General features: G+C 31.3%; 2 protein-coding genes across 3 annotated transcripts; both read right to left on the bottom strand.

Moving 5' to 3' along the window:
• Positions 1-904: 904 nt before the first annotated feature.
• On the bottom strand, positions 905-3,971 carry LOC122607465. 2 transcript variants are annotated; one of them, XR_006325045.1, is made up of 7 exons: positions 3,791-3,971; positions 3,288-3,338; positions 2,588-2,747; positions 2,209-2,352; positions 2,063-2,126; positions 1,795-1,941; positions 905-1,708 (listed from the first exon to the last, which is right to left on the bottom strand). XR_006325045.1 is itself a non-coding variant. In XM_043780442.1 (7 exons), the coding sequence occupies exons 3-6, from the start codon at positions 2,738-2,740 to the stop codon at positions 1,910-1,912; spliced, it is 513 nt and encodes a 170-aa protein (XP_043636377.1). In that variant the 5' UTR covers positions 2,741-2,747; positions 3,288-3,338; positions 3,791-3,971; the 3' UTR covers positions 905-1,708; positions 1,795-1,909. The 2 variants fall into 2 exon arrangements, 1 of the variants encoding a protein (XP_043636377.1); XM_043780442.1 differs by having other exon boundaries at positions 2,209-2,472.
• Positions 3,972-12,657: 8,686 nt separating this feature from the next.
• On the bottom strand, positions 12,658-15,923 carry LOC122607884 (calcium-transporting ATPase 12, plasma membrane-type-like). Its single transcript, XM_043780955.1, has one exon. The coding sequence runs from the start codon at positions 15,855-15,857 to the stop codon at positions 12,795-12,797; it is 3,063 nt and encodes a 1,020-aa protein (XP_043636890.1). The 5' UTR covers positions 15,858-15,923; the 3' UTR covers positions 12,658-12,794.
• Positions 15,924-26,816: the final 10,893 nt, after the last annotated feature.

The following is a 26,816-nucleotide window of genomic DNA, read 5'->3' as shown; positions in this document are numbered from 1 at the left end:
CCAAATTGCATCAATGTATATATTCTTAAATCCATAAATTTGCATTGAACAGGTAGACATAGTTATATCATCGTCTGGATGGCCTATCCAATGTGTCATGTACAAGATCAAAACAAAGGTTGCGCAGTAATGTAGAACAGAACACAAGCAGAAATCTGGAACTCTTAAGTGTGCAGTAGTCAGCCTTCTAGAATCGGAATGGAACAGAGGACGAGCAGTCAGGTTATACTCAACTATACAATGTTGATTTAACTTGACTGGGCCTGGTTCAGCTCTATTTACAACACCTGTAGCGTATTCGTGTTTGGTTATACTCAACTATACAATGTTGATTTTCTAATAAAGTTTTTCATATGGATTGTTTATGTACGATAAACTTTAATTTTGATTTTGAAGCTATGTCAATTTTTATCAACCTTTTGTTTTGTTTGTAAATTCACGCAACACAAAGCGTACCACCACACTAAACAGCCGATTTTTAACAATCCCGCCACAACGCGGCTATTAAAAGTAATAAAAATAACCAAACTCTACTCCCTTATAAATATTATCTCCGCTTTGAAAGTTTCGTGATTCGGGAGAGGAGAACTGTCTAGACAGCTTTTTGGCCGCCTAAACACGTTTTAGATTTAGGAACTAGAAGATTTTACTCAAACAAGAGATGCAATTAAAAAACAAAACTTTATTTATTAAGGAGATATACGGAGTTGCTTGGTACATATTAATATTATACTGTTGATATTGAGATTTGGAAACATACAAATCACATACATCAGTTGAAACGTGTAGATTACAAATCACAAACCCCCAAAAAAATCAAAAACTTGAATCATTGAAAGTAGAAAATGATAACATACTAGAGGGAACAAGATGTTTTATATAAAAAAAAAATGAACCCATTAGATCGGATAAGATTCGAAAGTTCCTCCATTATGTGAAATCAAAGAAGGAAAAGAAACACAGAGATACCTTTGCTAGCAATGAACAGACAAGAACAATAAGTTCAAAGCATTCAAACCTGAACCAAAAGATTGTAACATCTAAGACCCTACTACGGTCATCAAAATAAACATAAAAATATCCCTGATCCATTCACCCAAGTTGCAAGTATGTCTTTCAATTACTGTTCTTCTTTCTCCCTAAGTCTTATTTTCTGCTCCTGTGGCCTGGTTTTGTTAAATGCAGCTACAAGTGGTTTGATGCATGCACGCAAATCTTTCAGGAACGTGCTTGAATAGAGCTGCTTGTTCCGCGCCAAAAGAAGAATATCACGGGCACGAATGCGAAAATGAGCGGCCACAAATTTCTCAAAGTTTTGCGGGCATCCAACATCATCTCATTAGATAAACATACTAAACAAGTAGAAGGGAACGAAGGGGGAAAAAACTCGAAATCTTACCCTGGGTGGTTTGTTCATGGTATACAACATTGTTTTCAGTGATTTAATAAAAGCAGTCTCATTGTATAGGAATGAAGCATATTCTTTGTCAAAAGAGCCTTTCATAGTTGCATATGCAGGTTCATTGAACAACGGATCGGCCTTCAAAATCTGATTATGTATGGAGACCAGACTTTAGAGCATAGTCGTAGTGCCAGGCACCCACATCAACTCCCACCCACCACTTTTAGTAGGAAGCTTCAAACAGACCTCACCACACTTTTATAGATTTGGATTAATAACCAGACCACCAGAGTGATAATGCACAAGCTGAAACAAATTCATTTAATAGGTTTAGTCTAATTGACATGTAAGCCTCGAGTACATATAAGAAGATGAAGAAGAGAATGGCATACAGGCGGGCTATCAGGATAGTTGCTTGTGAAACACACATCAAAGAAGAAGAGACCCCCATGATAAGGAGTACCATCAGGTCCGATGATTACCGCTCTTAAAAGATCCATCCTCGATTCATAAGCCCTCACATATCACATATATGGTCTCTGTAAACATAACCCCAATGTGTCAATCATTGAGCTAGAATTACATGCTTAGCTATATGATAAACTTAAAAAAAACTAATTAAATAAATAAAAAGTGAACTGATATATGAAAGCAGCATACTAGGTAACTGTTCCTCAAGGATCCTCAACTCTCCGTGTATCTTGCCAGCCCAGTCTTCTGGCATCTGAAACATATAGACGTGTGTGTGTGAACATGATGAAAGATAAGCAACAGGTTATTATTAAGTCAAATGTACACAGGCTTACCTGGTTCATTGCAGGATCTTGTGCCGAATAAAAATGATCCGTGTGGTCCATTACATAATCAAAGTTCTTGAAGTTTTTATACCATCTCCGAACATTTTGTTTATGAAGCCCTGCCAATGGAATGCTATCTGGATCAGCACCATCCTGGTCCATTAACACATCTTCCATTAAGAAAATACCAACACGTGAACAATGGTTCAGCTCCAAAATCCTACGAGTCGCTGATTCTGGTCTTGGACAACTAGAAATGAGCCTAATAATGTCCTAACGGACCATAGAACAAGACACAAAAACATTAAGGGTGTGACGAGATAGATATTTATCATTTAAAGGACCATATTAAAGGGAGGATGGATGATTTTATGATTGGATATCAGACCTCCGTTTTTAATTTATCTTTAATATACAAAGGCTGCCTAGGTACGATTTTCATTCCATCTTTGACTAGCACCTTCACCACTGAGCAACGGAGGGGACATCTGATCCCAAGGCACATAATGACAGTCTGAACCATCATGACATGCGTCACCATCCTGCAACTAGTGACGAAAAATGTCTCAGGTTAAAAGTTCAAACCCACTCTCCTTGACTAAGAAACACATACTGTAGCTCTGAACCATATTTGGCAAACCATAGAGCTTGCAAAATGAACGTGTTAGATAACGGGACAGGGCATGCCAGGTTGGGCCCACCATATACATATATCTAGAATAGAAAAACTTGAATGCACTAGTTTAATACCCCTTAGGGCTGAATCTGTCGCTTATTAAAAGGTAGCACTAGTTTAATGCCTTTGGGTCTGTAAATGGCCATTTAGATAACAGCAAGAAAACAATTCCAGGCTTCCAGCACAGCACACAATCAGTCAAAAGCTAATTGATTGAACTAAAACAAAATACAAATTTTGGGAAGAGCGGTCTTTATACAAGCCAGACATTCCAAAAGTAAATACACTCAAAAAGAGAATTGACAAGTCTTTCAAGTACACTGAACAAGCAAGATTGCAGAATGCTGAAACATACAAAGTAACAAGACAACTTTGATACCCATGTTTGGAAAGAAATAAAAAAAATTTGTACCTTGATCACTTCGGTTGCTGCTTCAATGAGGTGGTCTTCGTCAAAGAAAACCTGGCAAATTTCATTAAATGAAAAATCACATAAATCAGAATAGCATGAACTAATACAAGAGTCATCCAACACGAGACATTTTTTTACGATGTTTAACTATTTAAATTCCCTTGAAAAAAAAAAGTCTGTTGCATATTACCATACTCCACTCCAGGATTTAGAAAGTAGACAATATAAGGGAAAAGAAAAAATTTATTTTACCTTCCTATGTTTGTTCACTCCATCACCTTTTTACATCAATTAAATTTGATGTTGGAGACATATACAAATTGGATAACCATGAACACCATTTTAACTACTTAATTAAATTACATACCCAATTTTCGTAAAGCTAAAAGTGAAAGTACTCTGCAACTAAAATTACGTAAAACATTATAACCGCGGTATACTCTCACTCTTTTTCCAAATTTTTACAAATTTAAGACTAATAAAACATGGATTATATAGCTTACCTAATATTAAACGGTGAAATCATGGTCGGAAGTTGAATAAATACATTGAAGATTATTGAAGTCCGACTCCATCAAGATAGAGGTTAACTCAAATAATAGAAAAAGCTGCTTTCTAAAACGAAATATGAAAGAATGTGGTCACTTGGCTTATTTTTTGATTAAAAAAAGTTCAGAGGAAGAAAACTTTGGATAACATGACTACATGTTAAAACCTTTTTATATAAATAGAAAAGTGAAATAAACAATAAATGCAATCTAGATTTTTCTTATCTTCTTATCTATATCTCTCCTTATCCTCTTATCTTTATAGATACAAAAGTGAAATAAACAATGCAATCTAGATTTCATTATCTTCTTATCATTATCTCTCCTTATCCTCTTATCTAAGCTTTGACTAAATATCATGGTTGGAATTTGTGCTACTTTTTTGTATACATAAAAAATACATCTGGCAAATAGAAAATGAACTTAATTAAAATGTATGATATTTGTGTTGAATTCATTTTAAATAGGATAATACCATTTCAAAAATAAAATAATTTTTATAATACATATTTATTCAGTTCAGTTTCACACCCCGATCCATAAACTAAAAATTTGAAGCCCAACCAAAAAAGAGTCTAGCTCACTTTTAGTTGTCCACACGATAATACAAACTATTTCAAGGTTTCCACACTATAATTAATAATAGAAAATGACCTTTAACAGGTTAATGTAATTATAGGGGGGGGGCTAATTGCTTAGAAAGTACTTAAACTTGTAAAAAACTTTTTTGGGGGCTAGAATAAAAAACGCGTCTTTTATGGGATTAAACTTGACAATAACGTCTGCTGTAGGTCTAGTTTACCTTTACAACAGGTATCCGGTTAACACTATACATTTTGTTTTAATTTGTATTCCACGTGTATATTCTACCTCATTCGTATACACCGCATTATTTCCACCTCATTTATTATTTTTGCACACCTTTAAAAAACAAAATTCATATCATATACAAGATCTGCCATTTCTTTACTAAACCACCATAAAACTTTGAAGCAACAATAAGTACTTCAGTTTATCATCACTTACACCACTTAGATCAATATCTCTATATCTTTATATCTATCTTCCATCACTACATATTATTCACTAGAGGAAACCACATCAAGATATTTGATGAACTTGGACTTCAATTACATGATAAAAAAAAAATTTTCATCACAAATCCACATTTCGAAATTAAAACTCACAAATTAGTTTTGTTTTCACTTATGTGTATGTATATATAAATCACAGCTCCTAGACAAATCCACTTATGTGTATGTATATATATAAAAATTATATGAAAGACTTTCTTATAAAGATGGTGCAAAATTTTGCTTCTTCGCGTTCTTTTCACATAGCAGCCTAGTATATAAGATAAAGTACTTTTTTTCCCTTACTTTATGGTATTTACTTTAATTTGTATCTTAATTAATTAGGCCCCAAAATTAATCTTGCTTAAGGCCTCCAGAAAGTTTAAGTCGGTACTGATTATACCACGAGTCCCTTAACTCTTAAAATAACTACATTAATCATTATATCAGTTACATTTACTTCAATAGCCTACACAACTCGCCGACACCAGCATATGTTGTCGACGTCACCATTACATTACTGTCGTTGCATTATGCGGGCATGTTAGTTTAGTATAGAGATTGTTGTGATGAAATAGGTGAAGTACTTGATTGTATACTAATTATAATTCATATATGGTGGAATAGTTGGTACAAGATATGTTTTATTTGATGGAAAATTGGAAATGGTGAAATTTAGCCGTTAGTAACATGCCGGTGACATTAATTACTTACTATAATAAAGCAAATGGATGTGAACAGTAACTTTTGTTTTTATTTGCATTTTTTGTATAAATAAAACATATGTAAAATGTGAACAAAAATTTGAGTTTGGTTCAGTGGTAAAGACCTTGCCCTCTAAAGGGAAGGTCCCTGGTTCGATCCCTCCTCCCCCAAAAAAGTTTTTTTGTTTTTATTTAGTAATAGATTATTTGCATTTTGGTCCCTCCTTCTTTTTTCCTTTATTTTTCTATCCCTACTGTTTCTTTTTTATTAGTTCAACCCCCTAACTTTATATAATTTTTTTTAATGTTTTGTAATTTGTAACTTTTTTTTTACCTTTATTGTATTTATTTTTTTTATAACTTTTTAAAATGTTATAAATTTTTTAAAAACCTATATATTTTTTTAATTTTCTACTTTTTGGTTTTTTATATTCTTTTAAATATTTGGTTTTTATACCTCTTTTACATGTAACATTTGTTTTTTTATAACTTCTTCATTTGGTTTTCGTATTTATTTTTTTTTCTCATTTTTATTTTTTGGTTTATTACATTTCTTTTGTATTTTTAAACTTCTAGTTTTTAATATTTTTTGTCGCCTATAAATTTATGGTTTTTTTTAACCCCACTCATAAACATAAATGTTTTCAAAAACCTATGTCACCCATTGGGCGGCATGAAATTCCTAGTTTCTAATATAGCAGAATGTTGTTTTTCTGTGGGAAAATAGGATGAAACCCGATTGAAGAATATAATGTAATAAATTAATAACCTTGGTACATAGAAGAGAAAAATCCATGAAAAGGTAACCTTTTTACCCAAATTTCTGATTAAAGGGAATCTATTTTGCTTTCGTCTATTTAAAGGATCTCATTTTTAAAAATTTCGCAATGGTAATATCGTTAATTTTTAACGTCAAACATCGTTAACTTCAAGGCCAGTTAGCCACGTCGTTAGAAAAAAACAGATGTGGACTAAATTTATATATCTGTTTATATATACGAGTATCATATACTAGAGTACATATTACTATTCTTCTTTCTTTGTCTCGACACACCTCTCCCTTTTCTATATTCCGGCCACAACCTCCACCGCCGGACTCCCTCTCTCTCTCTCCCTCTCTCTCTCTCCCTCTCTCGCTCTCGCTCTCCTTTTTTTGATTCCGGTGACTTTCTTTCTTTTTACTGTTACTGTTCGTACAAACCCTGACTAAAAGAAAACCTCGATCTAGCCTTCGCCGGGAAACCTAACAACTTGCCGGAAAAAGTATTTTTGTGATTCTCTTGCGTTTCTTAAAGTTCAAATACATGAAACTGGTTGTAATTAATTCACCTTTCAAATGCTTACAAACCCTTGCCAATTTTACATTCCAGAAATCTCATCGGAAAAACGAACCGCCGGAAAAACGAACTGTGGCGAGGGGGGTTTAGAAATACTGATTGAAATAGATATAGATTTCCACTCGTATATGTTTATATGTATATTCATATAGATTTCTACCATATGTTTATATATGAAATATTGATGTTTTAAATTTTCCAAACTTGTGATTTTGCGGGAATAAATAAAATTGGGTTGGACAAAAAATGAAAAATGGTTGACAGGAAAATTTGGAAAGAACAATGGAGGGGGAAGAAGATGATGATGGGAAACATGGTGTAACCGGAAAAGTCGTCGGAAAAAAACTTGTGAAGATGATGATGATGTGTACACGCAAACTCAGTAGTCCACGTAGACATTTTTATGACGTGGCATGCTATGTTGATAGTTAAAATCTAACAACGTTCTCTTTATTGTGAAATTTTTAGAAATGAGATCTCTTAAATAGACGAAAACAAAATAGGTTCCTTTTAATATAAAATTTGTGTAAAAAGGTTACCTTTTTATGAATTTTTCCCTATATAGAATCATATCATAAATGTATGTTTTTTTAGGGAAAATGACTAATCCTCTTAACAAAATAGCCTAAAAATTTTCCTAACACTCTAAGAAGGTGACATGTGGTATACACTAATTCTCTTTCCTAATCTTGCCCCCTGATTTTTCCACATGTCACCATCCAATAATTAGGAGAATTTTTAGGCTATTTTGTTAGGAGGATTAATCATTTCCCTTTTTTAGGGTAATGATCAATCTTCCTAATTGTTTAGCCTAGAAATCCTCTTAATTAATATGATCGTGACATGTGGGAAATCAGCGGGTGAGATTAGGAAAGAGAATTAGTGGATTACATGTGTTAACAAGTGGATATATTAGGAGGATTTCTTAGGAGGATTGGTAGGAGAAATTTATCACTTTTTCCTTTTTTTTAACGTTAGTTTTGATTTAAACGTGTTGGAGGCAATTTTAACCAGCCGATTTGCTAGACTTTCAACACCCTCCTTATGGAAAATACCTTGAGATGAGAAACCTAAGACTCGAACCCGAGACATTGGGAAAAACTCACCTTCGGGACCTACATAAAGGATTTAAAAGATACCCCTGACCACCTCACCTAATGAAGTTGGTTATATCATAAATGTATGTAAATACAAGCATATGACCTAAAACTAAATTACTAGAATGTCGTACATATTTACGAAGTAACTAAGAAATATTATGGAAGGTGTGAAACACCTTTTGTTGAGCGAATAATAGGTATCTTAGCATCTAATGAAGCTTAATGGTTTCTCTAAAACTTGTATCAACTTTATGATCCATTCAATAGGCCATGACATTGGCAATACATATTCCCCACTCTACTCCATTTACAAAGTTCTTCGTTCGAAAAATGATGACAATAACTAAGTGATAAAAGTTAGAGTAACTCTGCTTTTACAAACATTAAATTTTTACAAACATAACTTTCATCAATTAAATTATCCCCATGTATTCTCTCTCTTTGTTGATTGGACCACCCTAATTGCTACATGTGTTTGTATGAATTTGTTTGTAAAATGTTTGTCAACCTAGCATGACTGAGCAAGTGTTTTAACTCCTTAATTTTTCTTTAGAAACTCATTTTAAAGGGTTAAAAAATTGAAGCTATCCATTTTATCTAACAGGGTGTTTTATTAGTCTATCAATCACTTTGGCAAAATGTCGAGATACAAAAGTTATAAACTACTATTATAATATATATGTTAAAAACAAAGTCTCGAAAAACATGTAAAGAACAGTATATTTTTTTTATCTTTTTTATTTTTACCACATAAGTTTCAATCTTTACATTTTTAGCACTAAACTATAATATTTTTTAGTAAACTTTTTGCTTTATTTATTTTCGCCACAAATCTTTCAATCTTTACACTTTTAACACTAAACTGTAATATTTTTTTAGTAATAGTATACTTTTTATTCTTTTTACTTTCACCACGTAAGTTTTAATCTTTACACTTTTAGCACTAAACTATAATATTTTTTAGTAAACTTTTTATTCTTTTTATTTTCAACACAAAACTTTCAATCTTTACACTTTTAGCACTAAACTATAATATTTTTTTAGTAATAGTATACTTTTTATTTCTTTTTACTTTCACCACGTAAGTTTTAATCTTTACATTTTTAACACTAAACTATAATACTTTTTAGTAAACTTTTTATTCTTTTTATTTTCAACACAAAACTTTCAATCTTTACACTTTTAGCACTAAACTATAATACTTTTTTAGTAAACTTTGTATTATTTTTACTTTCACCACAATATTTTAACTCTTTACACTTTTAGCACTAAATTTTCATAGTTTTTAATTTTCTTTTATTTTAAGGTACAGGAAAGCGTGTATTGAATAGTATACTTTTTATTTTCACCACAATAGTTTCACTCTTTACACTTTTAGAACAAAACTTTTATAATTCTTAGTAAACTTTTTAATCTTTTTATTTTCACCACAATATCTTAACTCCTTACACTTTTAACACTAAATTTTTCTACTTTTTGATAATCTTTTATTTTAACTACAATATTTTAACCTCTTACATTTTAACAACAAACTTTTTAACACATAAATTAAAAAGAAATTTACGGGAAAACTTGTAAAGAATAATAAACTTTCTATTCATTTTATTTTCACCACAACATTTTAACCCCTTATACTTTTAACACTAAATTTTTATACTTTTTGATTTTCTTTTATTTTCACCACAACATTTAAGTCTCTCACATTTTTAGCACTAAACTTTTACGCGAACGATTTTCACTTTCACACAAAACTTTTACAGTTTATTTTTTAACTGACAAATGTCAGTTTTTAATAATTTGAATAATACATGTTTTTTTAAAAAAGTTTATGACACATTATCTCTTGAATAATATTTTTTAGAGTAAATTACACTTTTCGTCCCTGAAGTTGACACGTTTTTCACTTTTCATCTCTAAAGTTTAAAAATTATAATTTTGACCCTAAAGTTGGCCAATTTTTTTAATAACCGTCCCTCACCAAACGTCGTTAAGTTTCAGCCGTTAAGTAGGTCACATGCAAAACACGTGAGGGACTGAAAGTGTAAAAAATTACAAGTTCAGGGACGAAAAATGAAAATTACTTTTCTGTTGTCGGAAAACTTCATCTTCTACGGCTGAGTGGCCGGAAAATTCGCCGGAAAACTTTGAATGTCGATATCTCACTCGTTTCTTCGAATTAGACCACGAAACCACAACCAAACTTCTCAAAATTCATTTCCGCACGAATAAGGATTAAGGAATGTGTAATCTTGTATTTGCAGGCTTTGTTATTGATCGGTTTTCAAGTCGATGAAGTTGTGCAGGTAACTTGAATGGATCAATCTTATTTCAATTGTTCTTTTTATGTGGAGATAGAAATTAAATAGGTCGTTGATCATGTTTTTAGTACGAAAGCAAGTTAACATTTTGGTCAGAATTTGAGCAACTACTTATAAACTCATTTAACATGTTTATCTCATCAATAATAACAGAGAGCCTCTTTCTCTTGTGTTGATGTGAAGGAATACATTCTCATATCTAAAAAGTTACTGATAAAACATACACGCCTTTGTTTTTCACTTTTCTTACAGTGCCCTGAGACTTGAAGGTCTGGCTTTGTAGCTTTCATCTTATAAGTCCAATCTCCATGTTCTGGGGATAAATAGAGATGGAAGTATGCAACTGATAAAATCAATGAAAGACGGCCTGAAACTGAGACATAATAAATGAATTTTGAGAAGTTTGGTGGTGGTTTCGTGGTCTAATTCGAAGAAACGAGTGAGATATCGACATTCCAAGTTTTTCGGCGAATTTTCCGGCCACTCAGCCGAAGAAGATGAAGTTTTCCGACAACAGAAAAGTAATTTTCATTTTTCGTCCCTGAACTTGTAATTTTTTGCACTTTCAGTCCCTCACGTGTTTTGCACGTGACCTACTTAACGGCTGAAACTTAACGACGTTTGGTGAGGGACGGTTATTGAAAAAATTGGCCAACTTTAGGGTCAAAATTGTAATTTTTAAACTTTAGGGTCAAAATTGTAATTTTTAAACTTTAGGGTCAAAATTATAATTTTTAAACTTTAGGGATGAAAAGTGAAAAACGTGTCAATTTCAGGGACGAAAAGTGTAATTTACTCTATTTTTTATTAACTTGTTAACAAATGTAATGTTCCCGGGGCAACGCCCGGGTGACATATCTCGTTATAATATAAACAAAGAACTCATTGACCACATCGGTTAAGACATATGAGACTTCTTAATACGTCTAGACACCCATAAATACGACATAAATGTCATAAAATTAAATACATCAAGAACCGTATCTACAAAGATCACTACCCGACAAAACATGTGATTTTCACTATCCTCTAAAAATATGAGGGATATTAGCTAACCATTAAACCACTCAAACACAACAATTTGATAAGGATTTATAACAATTTGAAACTTTATTTTGAAACAGTAAAATGGTTAAAAATTTAAAATAACTTTAGGGGAAATGTCAAAACTTTTTACGAGTATATTTCATTAATTTAAAAAGCTACTATTGGCGGTTCGTCAGTCCTCGCTGACATCAATCCACCGTCTAAACCGCCGACTACCGATTCTTCGCCGGAGCTATATAATACCCTAACATTACACTACACTGGCAGCATCAGCACGGCCCCACTTGCTCCCATTTTCAAATCAAATCAGATCGCTTTAAGGTAACTTACTCGATTATGTGCAATTCTATCAGTAAAAAATCACGAAATATAATCATATATAATATATATTTAATAATTGATCATAATTGTATGAACTTTTAGTAATTTGATTGAAGTTTATCTCGATTTTATGTGCCAAATTGTTTCACATTCCAAAATTTATGTACATATAGTAATAGGAAAAAAGTAAGTAACTGCTAAGTGCCGCCTCCCGCGTGTTTTGAGCCCCACTACCTCGACGGTGTATGGGGAAGTTAAGATATAGGCAGACCTTACCTCTACCTAAGTAGAGAGGCTGCTTCCAGTTTCTACCTAAACGGTAGAAAAGGCCCTCCAACCTTTGCATGAGATGAGGATCGAACCCATGACCTCTGTCTCCAGAGGCAAGGGTGTTTACCACTGATCCAACCATGCTGCTTCATATAGTAATAGGAAAAGGAAAGCAATAGTTTTTGAATTAGTTTGATATCGTTATTAGCTTTTCCTTGGGTCGAGCCATAATTGTCGAGTGAGTTCGTTGTTAAAAGTATTAAAAGTTTTCAAGAGGTTCAAATACAAATATATATCAAATTTACTCTAAATTACACTTTGGTTATTGAGAAAAATATATATAGGGGATTGTGATGTAGTTGAGCTTTTGGGTAGAGAATAGTACTAAGTTCTTGATATGTTTTGTTTGGGGGAATTGGAGAAATTTAGTAGTTAGTTTAGTTGCATGCTAATAACAAGAATTTGTTTTGAGTTTCAAATAGTTTCTCATATTGCAGAATGGTGAATTTGTTCCTTATAAATAGTTGATCATGACTTGAGCTACTGGAGTGATTTTTGCTTATTGTATCGCCCATTTAGAAACCATTTTTCATGGTCAAACAGGATGAAAATCGATTGAAAGAACAGAACTGAACAAAGTAATAAAATTGGTATAGAATCATAATGTATGTAGATACAAATATATGACATGAAACTAAATTACTAGACTATTGTAGTAATATTTACGAAGTATCGAAGAAAGAATATGAATGGTGTGAAACACCTTTTGCTGAGTATATAATAGGGATCTTAGCGTCTAATGAAGCTTAGAAATGGTTTCTCTGGAACTGGTATCAACTTCATAATCCATCCAATAGGCCATGATAGAGCTGCAATGGCGATACATATTCCCCACTGTAATCCATTTAATCTCTCGGTATCCGCAAAGTTCTTCAAAAACTCAACCATAACAATCTGAAGAATTAAGGTCATCCCTATGATTCCAAGAAACAATCGGTTCTTATGAATCCCCTTGAATATGTTCCTTTTCTCTAGCTTCCTTGAGTTGAACTCGTTGAACACTTGGCATAGCACAAAAGTATTGAAGATAATAGTATTCTTAACTCTCTCGTTCACATTAAAAATCGCTTTACCCCTGAACTGAAAGGTTAATAAAACTGTTATCTGGAAAAGAGACTGTGACAATAGGTTTCTCCACATAATGTTTGTGATCAGGGGCTCAACCCGACCCACTGGAGGCTTGTTCAAGAGATCTTTGGTGGGACGTTCTGTTGCTAGTGCTAGGGCACCCAAAGTGTCCATGATCAGATTCACCCACAATAGTTGAACCGCTGTTAGAGGAACATCGCCAGAAGAGACAGCTGCAATGAAGTTGATAACAAGAGCTGCAACATTTACGGTAAGTTGAAACTGAATAAACTTTTGTATGTTGTTGTAGACGCACCGTCCCCACATCAATACAGTAGAAACAGAGGCAATATCATCATCCAAGATGACAATATCTGAGCTTTGTTTTGCGACTTCTGTGCCTTGAATCCCCATTGAAAGACCTATATCTGCTTCTTTGAGTGCCGGTGCATCATTTGTCCCATCACCCGTGACTGCAACCACATGACCTTTACGTTTCAGGCACTGCACCATAAGAAGCTTGTCAAAAGGGGAAGATCTTGCCATCACACGGATTCTGTCAACTCTCTCCATTCTTTCTTCATCTGTAAAATTACGAAACTGGGCACCTTCCACCACTTCCTCCTCACATACTTCTTCACCGGATTCAAGTATTCCACATTCTGTGGCTATTGCTTTTGCTGTGAATACATTGTCACCGGTGATCATCTTTATGTCGACCCCAGCAGACCTGCAAGTTTCAATAGCTTTCTTGGCTCCGAGCCTACATGGGTCCTTTAACCCCACAATACCTAGCAATGTTAACCCTTCTTCACTTAGAACAGTACCTTGTTGAACCTGCTTATACGCAAAAGCGATGCATCTAAGGCTACTGGCTGCCATTCCTTCAATTATATGCTCCAATTGTGTTCTTGAATCGCTCTCTATCCTCTTTAGACAACCATTGCTATCATAATACTTTGAACACATTGCCAGTATCATCTCCGCGGCTCCTTTCCAGTGAACATGAACAGCGTTGTCTTTTGTCTTGATGGAAACACCACTTCTTTTTTTCTTTGAGTTGAACGTCTCCACATGAATAACAGTTGAATCTTCTTTCAGTTTTTCGATATCCATATCTAAATCCGCAACAGCCCATGATAAAATAGCCTTTTCAGTTGGAGAGCCCGAGAATTCAGGTACTATTTGTGATGAAGACTTGAAAATAGTACCTGTAGTATTAAAACCGACTCCCTGTCGGAGAAGTTCACGAACCTGTTGGGCGATCACATTGGAAAAAGGTTGTTCCATGTTCTCTAGACCAAGCCAGAACTTTGTTACAGTCATCTGGTTCATTGTCAATGTTCCAGTTTTATCGGTGCATATAACAGTGGCTGAACCCATGGTCTCACAGGCAGATAACTTCCTGACCATGGCTTGATCACCCATCATTCTCTTCATTGAGTATGCTAGTGTGAGGGTGACGGCTAACGGTAGACCTTCAGGAATAGCTACTACCACAATGGTGACAGCAGCCGAGAAGATACTCGTAACAGAATCTAGTATTTTGTTGACATTTGTTTGTTTCCCATTATACTCTTGGTTACCATTTTCATCTTCGGTGTTTCCAGTGAAGTAACGAATTAACATAACTACAAGAACTAACAAAGCAACTGCAAGGCCTACCTTTCCGATGGAAGAAGTTAGTTTGTTGAGGCGTTCTTGTAATGGCGTTTGCTCGTTATTATCGCTGGTAATGGAGCTCATCATTTTCCCCCAAGCCGTGTTCATTCCAACTGACAACACAAGCATCCGACAATGCCCATCAGCCACCTTGGAACCAGAGAATAAGAACGGGTTACTTAGGGCGTTAACTTCTATATGCTCACTCTCGCCTGTCATGCTTGACTCGTCAATTAACAACGAATGCCCATCAATAAACAACCCGTCTGCTGGAATCTGATCTCCTATATTCAACACAACAATGTCGCCTACTACTATATCGAATATTGACATCTTCTGTCTTCTGCCTTCTCTAAGAACATCAATCTTAATATTGTTGCTTATTTTCGACAAATTTTGAAACTGTTTCTCTTGTCTGAAGTTACTAATCGCGGATACAACGATAACTAAAAAGACAGCCAGGAATATACTTCCTCCCTCATACCAGCCATCTTTTAAACCATCTTCTTTGATCCCAAACCCAAGAGAAAGAGCAGCACAACCCATCAGTATGAGAATAGTAATATCTTTAAAAGCCTCGACTACGAAATAGAACAGCCCCTTTGGAGGCGGTTTTTCATAAGTATTTGAACCAAACACTTTTCTCCTTTCATCTAAATCGTGCCCATCTATTCCCTTTTCGAGATTAGTGTCCAGAGCTTTAGCTAAGCCCTTGACACCATCAAACTTTGAAAGCGTTTTCATGTTTTTATTTTTTAGAATATCAGTTAGTAGTGTTTGATCAATGCTTCGAAAACTGGAAGCATGATCTGGCAATTTATCGGGACTAACCTTTGGAATGATTTCTGGGATGATTTCAATGATGGAGTACGCCGGATTTGCAATGAAATCAGACACAGGAAGTGACTTGGAGACAACGTTTTTGGCAATTGAGACCAGTTTGTTTGAGAAATATATAGTAAAGTATGCACGGCGCCATCGTTTTTTAGCTTTTGTGAGGCTGGTTGTGCTTATACTATGAAGCAGAATTCCAAAGTCATGGGGCTGAATTTCAATGACCATGTTGTATGTTGTAAAAGTTGGAGTTTATTGCAGGTTTGCAGATTAGGCAGAATACAATATATAATTGAAACTATGGAAGGAACGTATATATATAAGGATTGCATACATATGGTTTAAGCTTAGTATATAGTGTTAAGGAACCTTCCTAGCATTGATGTATGTATTCTGCAGTAAATGTTAATATTGAAGCCACATAGTATTATTTTTATTGAATTAATTATATATGTTTACACTGTGTAGAGATGACGTTAGGAATGGACTTTAATTCCTTAATTAGATAAACAAACAAATTAAAGTGTTTTAAGTTAGAACACAGATTAATTAACAGCGTACTGCATTTAATTGATTGAAGGTTCTGTGTAAGTACGTGCTAACCAAATTAAAGACTACTCGTAAAAATTAATCCACTCGTCCATAGTGAGTCACCCAGTTTTATCCTCTAATCTGAGGATGTGATCCATACCAAGTACAAATTCGGTTCTGAGTTAAATTCGGAGCCTAGCCGGTACATACAACAGATAATCCGCGCTGCCTAGGTTCTCACCACGTTATGCTAAGAGGCGTTGCCTTAAATCAAAGATTATCCCATAAAAAAAAAACAATTTAAAGATTAAGTAATTAGTTGGTTATATAAATGAAATTAATTAATAAGTTTCTTGTTTTACACGTAGTGTTGTTCACATTATGACAATTAACACCTAACAATGCGTACGTGATTTTTTAGTCCTTGTATCTTTGTGGTGTTTTTTTTTTTTTTTTTGCTTATATAGAACCTCAAAAATGTCTAAAATATATATTTAAAATATTAAATATAAATTTTCTTATAATATAACAAACTTTTTTAGTGTATTGTATCACTAATAAACATTTTGTTTAAATTAACATAATTAATTATATATTATAAACATATAAATATAAACAACACAAACTCTTCGTACGTAAATGGCCGCAACTTTCAATTGTCTCCACTACGTACGTTAGCATAATGAGATGAAATTGAAATCAATGAAAATAAAATGACACATGAACTTTATTGTAATATTTTATTAACTGAAAAAAACCAGTTTTTTGTTAAAGTAAATCTACCTAAACATGAGAATTTGCATGTACCTTGTAGCTTACGGTTCCGACTCGCCACCACTAATACGTACGTGTGTCTCAAGAAAAGAATTTTGACTTTTTTTTCTCTTAATACTATACTATCATTAAATAAATATATAACATGTATCATTAAATAAATATATAACATGTATAAATAAAAAATCATCTACCAATTATATAATTGAAACCGATCCTATTAATTAAATGTGCGTGGTTAAAATATGTTCATATGTATCAATATGAAAAAAATAATTCAAACTTACTATTTATATATCGTACAAAGACTAGTTCAGTATATATAGTTTTAATGTGTCATATAATTTTTTCTTGTTTACGCGCCATTTACTTCAAACCTTAATGAACTGTAAATTTGTAAAATCTAATAAAGAATAGTTAATGACATTGCTCAAGGCTGTTACTATAAATTAGATTCTAGACCCATATATATTAAGATAAGATTAGGTCAGTTATTTTTTAGTATATATTAAAATAAGATTAAAATTATTTAGGTCCATTAAAGTTTATACAGTATTTTGTTATGTGAAAATTTAAAGGGTGATTTTTGATGTATAATATACGGTAATAGTTTTTATGCACGTAATAAATTATTTTAGTAAATTCTAATTAAATGGTGAAGCTGATAACCAACTTTCTCTATAATTTATTTTTGACCTAACTCTTTAAAAATTTGCTATCGGGAATTGTAGAACGTGGAATGTTAAGTTACCAGGAAAAAAATATACAGGAACGATCTAACTTTCAGTTATGTAAACACGATATATAGTTGCAACTTGCAAGTTCTTAGAAAATACGTACGTATTTTCGTATGTCACATGATGAGACATGAGTTATCACGTGTGATCACATGTTTCCAACATGGAATTACGTACAACCCATTCCTCTGGAACTTTCATGTTTTTTCAATTCATTTCAATTTGTTATCCTTGCAATATCAAGAGATAAGATACAGTTAAATAATATATATCATATATATTAAGTTCAAATATTTATCTTAATTATGAAATTAAATATATCATGTGTAGAGCAGTTATCATGTATATATACATATTTGTCAGGGCCGGTCTAGGAGGTGGCCAAAGTGGCCGACAGGCTGAGGCCCGATTTTTTAGGGGGCCTGATTTCTTCTAGTTTTATTTTTTATGTATATATGTGTGTAATTATTTAAGCCCATTGTAAACTCTAACAATTATCTAAAAACTAAAATATATAGTTTAACCCATAAAAAAACCCACGTATATACCTTTTATTAGATTAAAAAAAGAGTTTTACTTATCGGAAACTCGGAACGGATCAAGCAACACCTTTTCAATATTTCATTGTTCCACTTTTCATATATTTGACATGACAAGTATTTACTTTAGTTTATTATTTATTGTAATATGTATGCATATAGATAATTTATTATTATTAAATGATTTATAAATCATTATTGTTATTTAAAAAAATAATGACATAGTTGTTTGTTGTTTGTTATTTCTTTAGGTCTTTCTATGTTGTTTTAAATCTATTGAAATTTTTATTTGTCTTTGGGCTTTATATTTCATTTATTGATATAACATTTGTTGTCATTTTTAAAGATAAAATTTATATAATATAATTTATTGCGTTTAGCTTATGGGTTCTTATTTTTGCTCTCGGCCTATATCTATAAATCTTCAGGGACGGCCCTGATATTTTTCTTAATTTTATCATAAAGTAATGTGACTCGCCAACTTCTCAAGCAGCTTGTAGAAAGGCAAAGCTCGAATATCTTCTCGATTGGCCTACAATATAGAGACTCGTTTTTAGACTTGCCGACACACCGTTTTTGCTCAACTTTAATTTCTAGCAGCAGCTTTCTATTTTAATTAATTAATTAAATTTAAATTGGTGTTTTTCTTAAACATATGTATGTATATGGTTTACGCGCCTTTAGGTCGATGAAGTCCACCAAACATTAGATAGCTAGAACCGATGTCGGATGTCACACCCGATAAGTTAATAGTACCCCATCAAAGTATTACGTATTGATTTCAGATCATGGTCACCTAAAAATCACATTATTTTTGTTACATTAAGCATATCGTATATATCAAACTAAATTATTAACCCGCATAATACACGGGTAAAAATATATAATTAATGACATGTTATTCTTTCATAATATCAAATATTAACATATTTAGATAAATTAATTAAAAATAATAATGTTATCGTTATTTTAAAAATTATTGTATCCACTATATACAAATGTTTAATTAGTCTTATTTATTAACATGTCTTAACATATTAACGGTATAAAACAAATGCATATAAGAAATATTCATTATGTGATATCATAAATGTTCTATATAAAATCACGATTTTAGTTATAATGCTTTTAACTTTTAATTTGTAACAAAACTAAATTTATATTTTAAACTTGTTTAGTTACATAAACTTATACTTTTTGTAATAAAAATTATTATAAACTTAAATTTATACACTTATCAATTTAAAACCAAAGATATTGAAATTAAATAATTTATTGTGTAAATTATAAAACAAAAAGTTTTTTAGCACAATATCAATCTTTAAAAAAAAAAATAATAAAAATTAAAAAATAAAAACTAATAATCATAGTATCACATATCACTATGTATTTCTTAACCAATATTAACGATTTTTTATGACATAATATATTCATCTCAATATATTGCGTGAGTATCATGTTAAATTAGTTTTAAAAGTTTTAAACTTTCAGATGTGGTAAAAAGATCAAACTTGTGACTAGGGCTTTTACTAACTATTAATGTTAATGAAAATTGTAAGCTTAAATGAATACATTAATCAATTTAAAATACAAGGTATATTTGAAATTAAATAATGTCTTGTTTAAATTATAAAACAACAAGGTTTTTAGCATAATATCAATCTAAAAAAAAGCATCATAGTTTCACATATCACTATGTATTTCTCAACCAATATTAATGATTTTTGATTTTTTTTATGACATAATATAACTCATCCCAATATATTACGTGAGTATCATGTCAAATTTACAAATTGTAAACTATCACATGTGGTAAGAAGCTTCAAACTTGTGACCATTTTTTCTTAACTCTTCTTTGGAGGAGTTGGTAAAAAAAAGTTAAATTTAAAAATTCATGTTGATATAAATTGTAAACTAAATTCATACACTCATCAATTTAAAACCCAAGATACATTTATAATTAAATAACGATGAAGAAAATCCGTATTTTTAACAAAAATAAATCAAATAGTAAATTGAAATAAAACTTAACATATAACAAACCATAAATAAAAATAATATACGATTGTTTAAACTATCACGAAAAAATTATGTAAAAACTAACCAACTAAGAATGAAGAAAAGGAAATATACCTAAAAATGCAAGTTTAAACCATTTAAACTTTGAAAACATAACAACGCAAAAAAAACAAAATAAAGTTAATAATCAATTAAAACCAATATAATTTGTTATAAACTTAAAAATATAACAATAATAAGTTTTGAAAAACAAAAGAAAAGGGGAAAGAACATAAATCAACATTTGTCATTAGGCACTACTCGTAATTTGGAACAACTATAGTATTAATTACTTTATTAAAGCTACACTCGGGCATGCCCCTAAGACAGTTAATCTTAATACAGCTTGAATCCGCCTTTAGAACTCTATAAAGTGATTGATTTATTTTAATTAATTAATTGTAAATTTATTAATGTAGTAAAAATCCAAACTAGAAAATGAAGTCATCAAAGCAATCCAATGGTTATAACTTAGTCTAGCTTTTCATCAAATAGTTGTGGTTTTTTCAAAACTAATAATTTAGGAAGTTATTTTATAATTATTGGAAAAGAAAAGATATAAGACTAAAATTTAATATGTTCAATTAGTATGTTAAATAAAAATGCTATAACAATATTTGCAATCCTTTAAATATACAATATTTTAAACCATATGATTATTTAACATGTTATAAGACCTATTTATCTAATCGATATGGAGTTCGTAACGAAATATCAATTTTTTTAATGTTTTTAAAATATAAAATGTTATATTTGTCTGTATATATACACTGGTCTATAATATGATTAATTATATTAATTGCATGTATAACTATTTTGATTACTAACATTTGAAATACTACCTTATCTATACTATCTTATAAAGCATTTTGTCATTTTTTAAAATCTCAAAGATAATTTGAACTACCTAAATTACCCTCTTTTTTATTCACTAATTTAAGCATCTCTATCTAATATACCTATAATACTTTTAAATCTCAACCACTCATTTTTTTCTCGAATCCATAAATCATTTTATTCCTCTAGTTTATTCAAAAACTTTTATCTCAAAAACCGTATAAAGATCAATTATAAAAAAAAATGTATGAGTGTTCTTAAAATTTCATTCTCTTTCATTAGAGATGTCATTTGATATACTTTCGACGAATTTTTAAATCCTAGCACGGGGCCGCATTGCGCGGGTACTTTTGCTCGTTATAAGTTTATAACTATAAAAGCTATATATATATTTGTTAACATCAAAATAAATAATTTAATAATAATGAATTCAAAAGTCTACTAAATTACATGTCTAACTAAGTTCGTATAACTCATTAATTGATTTAGATTTATTCAAAATAAGACAACAACCATTCCAAATTTCTAACCAATAATTAGTTGTCTTAATCTATTTGGTGTTGACATAATGTAACTATATGTTTATTTAAAAGAAAATTATATTAGTTTAATTAAAATTTATAAAAGGTAAATGAGGTAAGCAAATCAATCCAATGGCTAAAATTCAAATTTCTTTTTCATCCAAGGTCTATAGTTTTTCCAAAAATGAATTTAGAACTCTCTTTTATAATTATTGGGAGATAGTTTTTATATTTCTATATTAGAACTTGATAAATACTTTTTGCAATGTATAAAAAAAAAAATAAAGTTCAATATTTTGTTATTATACTTATAAGTTATGTGAAGAAAAAAGTTTAAGTTTAAATATATGCATTTATAAACCTATACACTGTTTATATTGTTTCATTAATATAAAATATACTTGTGCGTTGCAGCGGTGATGGAGGTGGCAACAATGATGGTGATGTAATGGAGGTGGCAGTGATGGTGGTGACGGTTGGTGATGGCGAGCAGCGGTGGCGGTGGTTGTAGCGGTGGAGATTGGTGGTGGACTGGTAGCGGCGACGGCAGGGATTGGTGGTGGTGGTGGTGGCGGCATGACGAGTACTGTAGGTTAATTACTGATGTAGTTTAGTTTTGATAAATGTTAAAAACTTAAAATGTTAAAGTGACAAAGCACAGGGACCATTTGTGACATTTTCTCATAATATATACTACAGATAAAGAAACTTTAGGGTTTTAAAATTAATACAATTCTATCTTTCTTTAGTTTTCTATAAAGCATTTTGGGTTTTTTATTTAGGGAAAAATCAATAAAAAGGTAACATTTTTACACAAATTTTCAATTAAAGGTAACCTATTTTGTTTTCGTCTATTTAAAGCACCCTATTTCTAAAAATTTCCTAATAAAGGGTATATCGTGAGTTTTTAACAAACGACGTCTGTTAAATGTCACTTCACTGATGCCATTTCCAGTTTCTAATCAAAAATTACATGAGTTTTTGATTTTAAAATCTGTCACATTTTTCAAAGTCAACAGTTAATGTCACTCATGTTTGCTAACAGTAGAAGTCACGAGATTCTTGCATTGAATTTGAGAGTTACAGTACATTTTACATTCAATTTTTAATAAAAAAAAAAAGAAAAATACAACAAAAAGTGTTATTTATCTTTTGCCGTCGAATTCATCTTTGCATCTTGTCAAATTGATCCGAAACTCAGTAGGTTTAAATCGCGGTGAAATTATGATCACGTTCATGCTTTTAATTATCCGATTGCTCAAGTTTTGTTGAAAGTTGAATTTTCCGGCGAACTGACATATTTTACGACGACATCAATACTAGAAATAGTTGGGCAAGGTTTGTGCGGATTGAATTTGGGACATTTTGGTACAAATTTCCTATTTTAACTCGAAGGAACGAAGAAGTTATCAGAGATTTAATTTTTCCGGCGAGATGTCATATTTTCCGGCAAGTGTTGAAATCGATATTTTTGTCAAAATTTGTACGGGATCATTTTTCAAGATGATTGGTGGTGGTTTTGTGTTCTAATCCGGAGAAACGAGGGAGTAATCGTCATTTTGAAGTTTTCCGGTGTAAAATGGTTTTCCAGCCGTCGTGTTCTGCAAATCACCAGTTTCCGCCCGCTGTGTTCTTGAGTCAAATATTGCTATTTGCCGAAATCATTCTTGAAACAAACATTTACAAACTTGCAACTGTTTTCGATATCACTGAGTTTGCTGAAAATCGATTACTCGCATTTGCAGACTTTCTCGATCCGAAAGGGTCCGACCTTTCATGGCATCAAAATGGGTAATTCTGATCAACTATGTTCAGAAACTAGAAATGGCATCAGTGAAGTGACATTTAACAGACATCATTTGTTAAAAACTAACGAGATACCCGTTATTAGGAAATTTTTAGAAATAGAGTCCTTTAAATAGACGAAAACTAAATAGGTTAACTTTAATAGGAAATTTATGTAAAAAGGTTACTCTTTTAAGCATATTTTTTTCCCCAAAAAGCCTCTTTCAGCATATTTATGGTTCCCAAAATGTCACATTACAACACTAAATTAACATATCTACCAATTGTCACTCCTAAAACAATATTCCGCTGTAACACGCCGGTATTATGCTCGTAAGTTGTAATTATATATATATATATATATAAAGGTGCATGTCGTCTTTTTCATCATTCATGAGTCATGACCGCTTGTCGCTTGCCAACATTAATAGATGTGTTTCTTAACACATAAAAGTATCGGGTGATGTGACGACGACAAGTGGTGGTGTTGGCGATAATTATTGTTGATGGTGACGACATCGAGTAGTGTAAATTATTAATGTAAAAAGATAGTATAATTATTTTAAGAGTTAAGAATAACTAGGTATTATAAATTAATATTACTAAGGATATTATAAGTATTTGCATTAGATATGATAGATATTCAAATAATGATATTTAAAATAGTGGATAAAAAAAGAGTCATTTTCGGTTATCAACTATTTAATTAAAATAAAAATTCTAGAAAATAAATCTTTTTAATATAGTATAAATATAGATATAGATATGATAAAGTTTAATATATGTCCAAACTCCAAACCATGGACCTTTGATTCTTTGCGAAGACATAAAGGTTTTTTTTAGTCATTAAATGTTAAATGTATTAAATGGTTGAATATATTGATAATGTCTATGTATTAAGTAAGAAAAAGATATTTAATAGTTTTCCTTGTTAAGTGAAAATTTGATTCATGTATCAAGTTTTTAATTATAAAGTAGAAAGGAATCAGGAACTCTTGAGTCTTTGTCAACTCTTTGCTTTGTTTGTTTCTTTTTTCTTTCAGACCCATATCACAGTTGGAAGGAGTATTGTTTCGTGGATATCCTCAACGGGGTTTGATCATTGTCATTGATGTGATGAAAAAAACAAAGTCATTATAACTCAAAAGTATATATACAATTATTGTAGACCATATACATTGAAAATGCCAAATTCATCTTAAAATCTTCGGTCCTAACAATATGTACCTTAAACACTACAGGCGTTGTACGGCATTATTTTACAGCTTGGTGGTCTTGTACGATTCTGCACTCTTTTTTTCTTCTTTTATTTTTGGTACGGTACTGTACTTGCTAGTAATATAATTTGTCTTTTATTTGTAAGGCACTTGCTAATATAATATCCTCTAGTAATGCAAATGCTACTAATTTAAAACTGCCCATTTTTGTTTCTTGTAATCTCAAACTTTAGATAAAGAATTTTCGATACATGCTCAACTATTTAAAAGATTTTATATGATCATTTAGAGGTAAAGTAGGTGGTTGCAAGAGAATGTATATCAACACTAAGGCACCCGGTGAGAGTCATTCCTCATGATATCGATGTTGTTCAGGAAAAAAAAAACACTAGGGATACATGCATAGTTAGCTCTATAGCTCTTATGAACTAAGAGATCATTTTAGGCCTTTAAAATTTAGGGCCTCAATTTTTTGTATTGTAAGCTTAATGTTTGAATTAAGGACTAGATATTATTAAACAATATTCATAGAAGTAACATCCAAATTGATTTTTACATTATCCTTTACACTTTTTTAACTAGTTGTTTAACAACATAAGTTTAACTATTTTTATTTTTTTGACTTTTTTTTTGTTCTTTAATTAGTATGTTAATTAACTAGGCCCCCAATTTGATCTTGCTTAAGACCTTCGAACACGTTAAGTCGACACTCGTACATGTTTGAAATTGTGTTCAAGTGTACATATATAGTTCTAAATTAAAGTATATTTTACATATGTATCAAACTTAATTAGAAGTATAACATTAATTTAAGGGATTAGTTTCTTGGAATGTAACTATCTTTGACCGAATGTCTATAGTAGAAAAAAACTAAAGTTGTGTGTTTTGTATGTAAGCAATTCGAAAAAATATTTATTGTATGTAAGAAAACATACGTGGCAACCATATACAGGTGCTACTTGTCAGATTTTAATTGGTTGAAACGAAATTCTTACATACAATAAACATTGTTTTCGAGTTGTTTACATACAATACACACAACTTTAGTTATTTCTTACTATAGACATTCTTTCAAAGTTTCTTACATTCCAAGAAACTAATCCCCTAATTTAATTACTTGTGTGGATCATACTTTGATATACTGTTATATTGGATGATTTTTTGCTAATGGGATAAATAATTTACTATATTAATTAACAAAAGTCAATGTTTTAAAAGTGGTTTAATTAACAAACTAGTCGGGTCTTAAAAACTTATCGGAATCCACATGTTATTATATATTTTTGTAAAGTTGTTATGTTAATATCAACAAAAATACACTTAAAATCATATCATATAGAGGTAATAAAAATCAGGTATAATAAAAGGAGAATGATTAATCAACCTAATTGGTATGCCTAAAGAAATGCTTAAAACCTTAAGGATTTGACATGTGAATTTCATTAATTCTCTTTCCTAATCTTGCCCCCTGATTTTTTCACATGTCATCATCTTACAATTAGGCACATCTTTAGGTATACCAATTAGGTTGATCTATCATTATCCATAATAAAAACCATATAAGTTTAAAGCTATATATTTTTCGTAAACAAATACTAACATTGAGTATACAAATCATTACAAAAGTACACTTACAAAATTTATTTATATAACCATTACAGGTCAGTATTAGCGGGAAAACAAAGTTACAACTGGAAAAAACAATATCACGTTGGCAAACGAAAATATAGACAAAATTATAAATAAAGAGACAAACCAACAGCGATTATTGGATGATTGGTTTAGACTAAAACCAAGAAACTCCGAGTTTATTCTATATAAAAGAGTAAAATGTTATTGTTATAACTAAACTATATAAAAATTAAAAATTTATAATACTGTTTGAACTTTTTTCTTCAAACAACACAATCTAGATATCGATGGACCATACCACCATACATAAAAGTATCGAACAATGCTTTTAAAAAGCGACCAATAAGTCAATAACCTTTAGATCGATGCTTAAAAAAAACCATTTATGATAAGCAATTTTAAAAGCATCTTCAAAGTAGGAAATTGCTTATTGGACACTTAAAGTTCTTCAGACGCATTGGCTAGAAATGTTGTAACATTTTCGTGTATCTTAACGCGTAATTTTACTTTTATAAAGGTTTTAACGGGTTTCTGTGGGGACGAAAGAACATATGTG

Source organism: Erigeron canadensis, chromosome 7 (genome assembly GCF_010389155.1).
Source record: "Erigeron canadensis isolate Cc75 chromosome 7, C_canadensis_v1, whole genome shotgun sequence".
Classification (NCBI taxonomy): Eukaryota; Viridiplantae; Streptophyta; class Magnoliopsida; order Asterales; family Asteraceae; genus Erigeron; species Erigeron canadensis.
The sequence above is the reverse complement of the archived record's forward strand: the minus strand, read 5'-3'. Positions and strand labels throughout refer to the sequence as shown.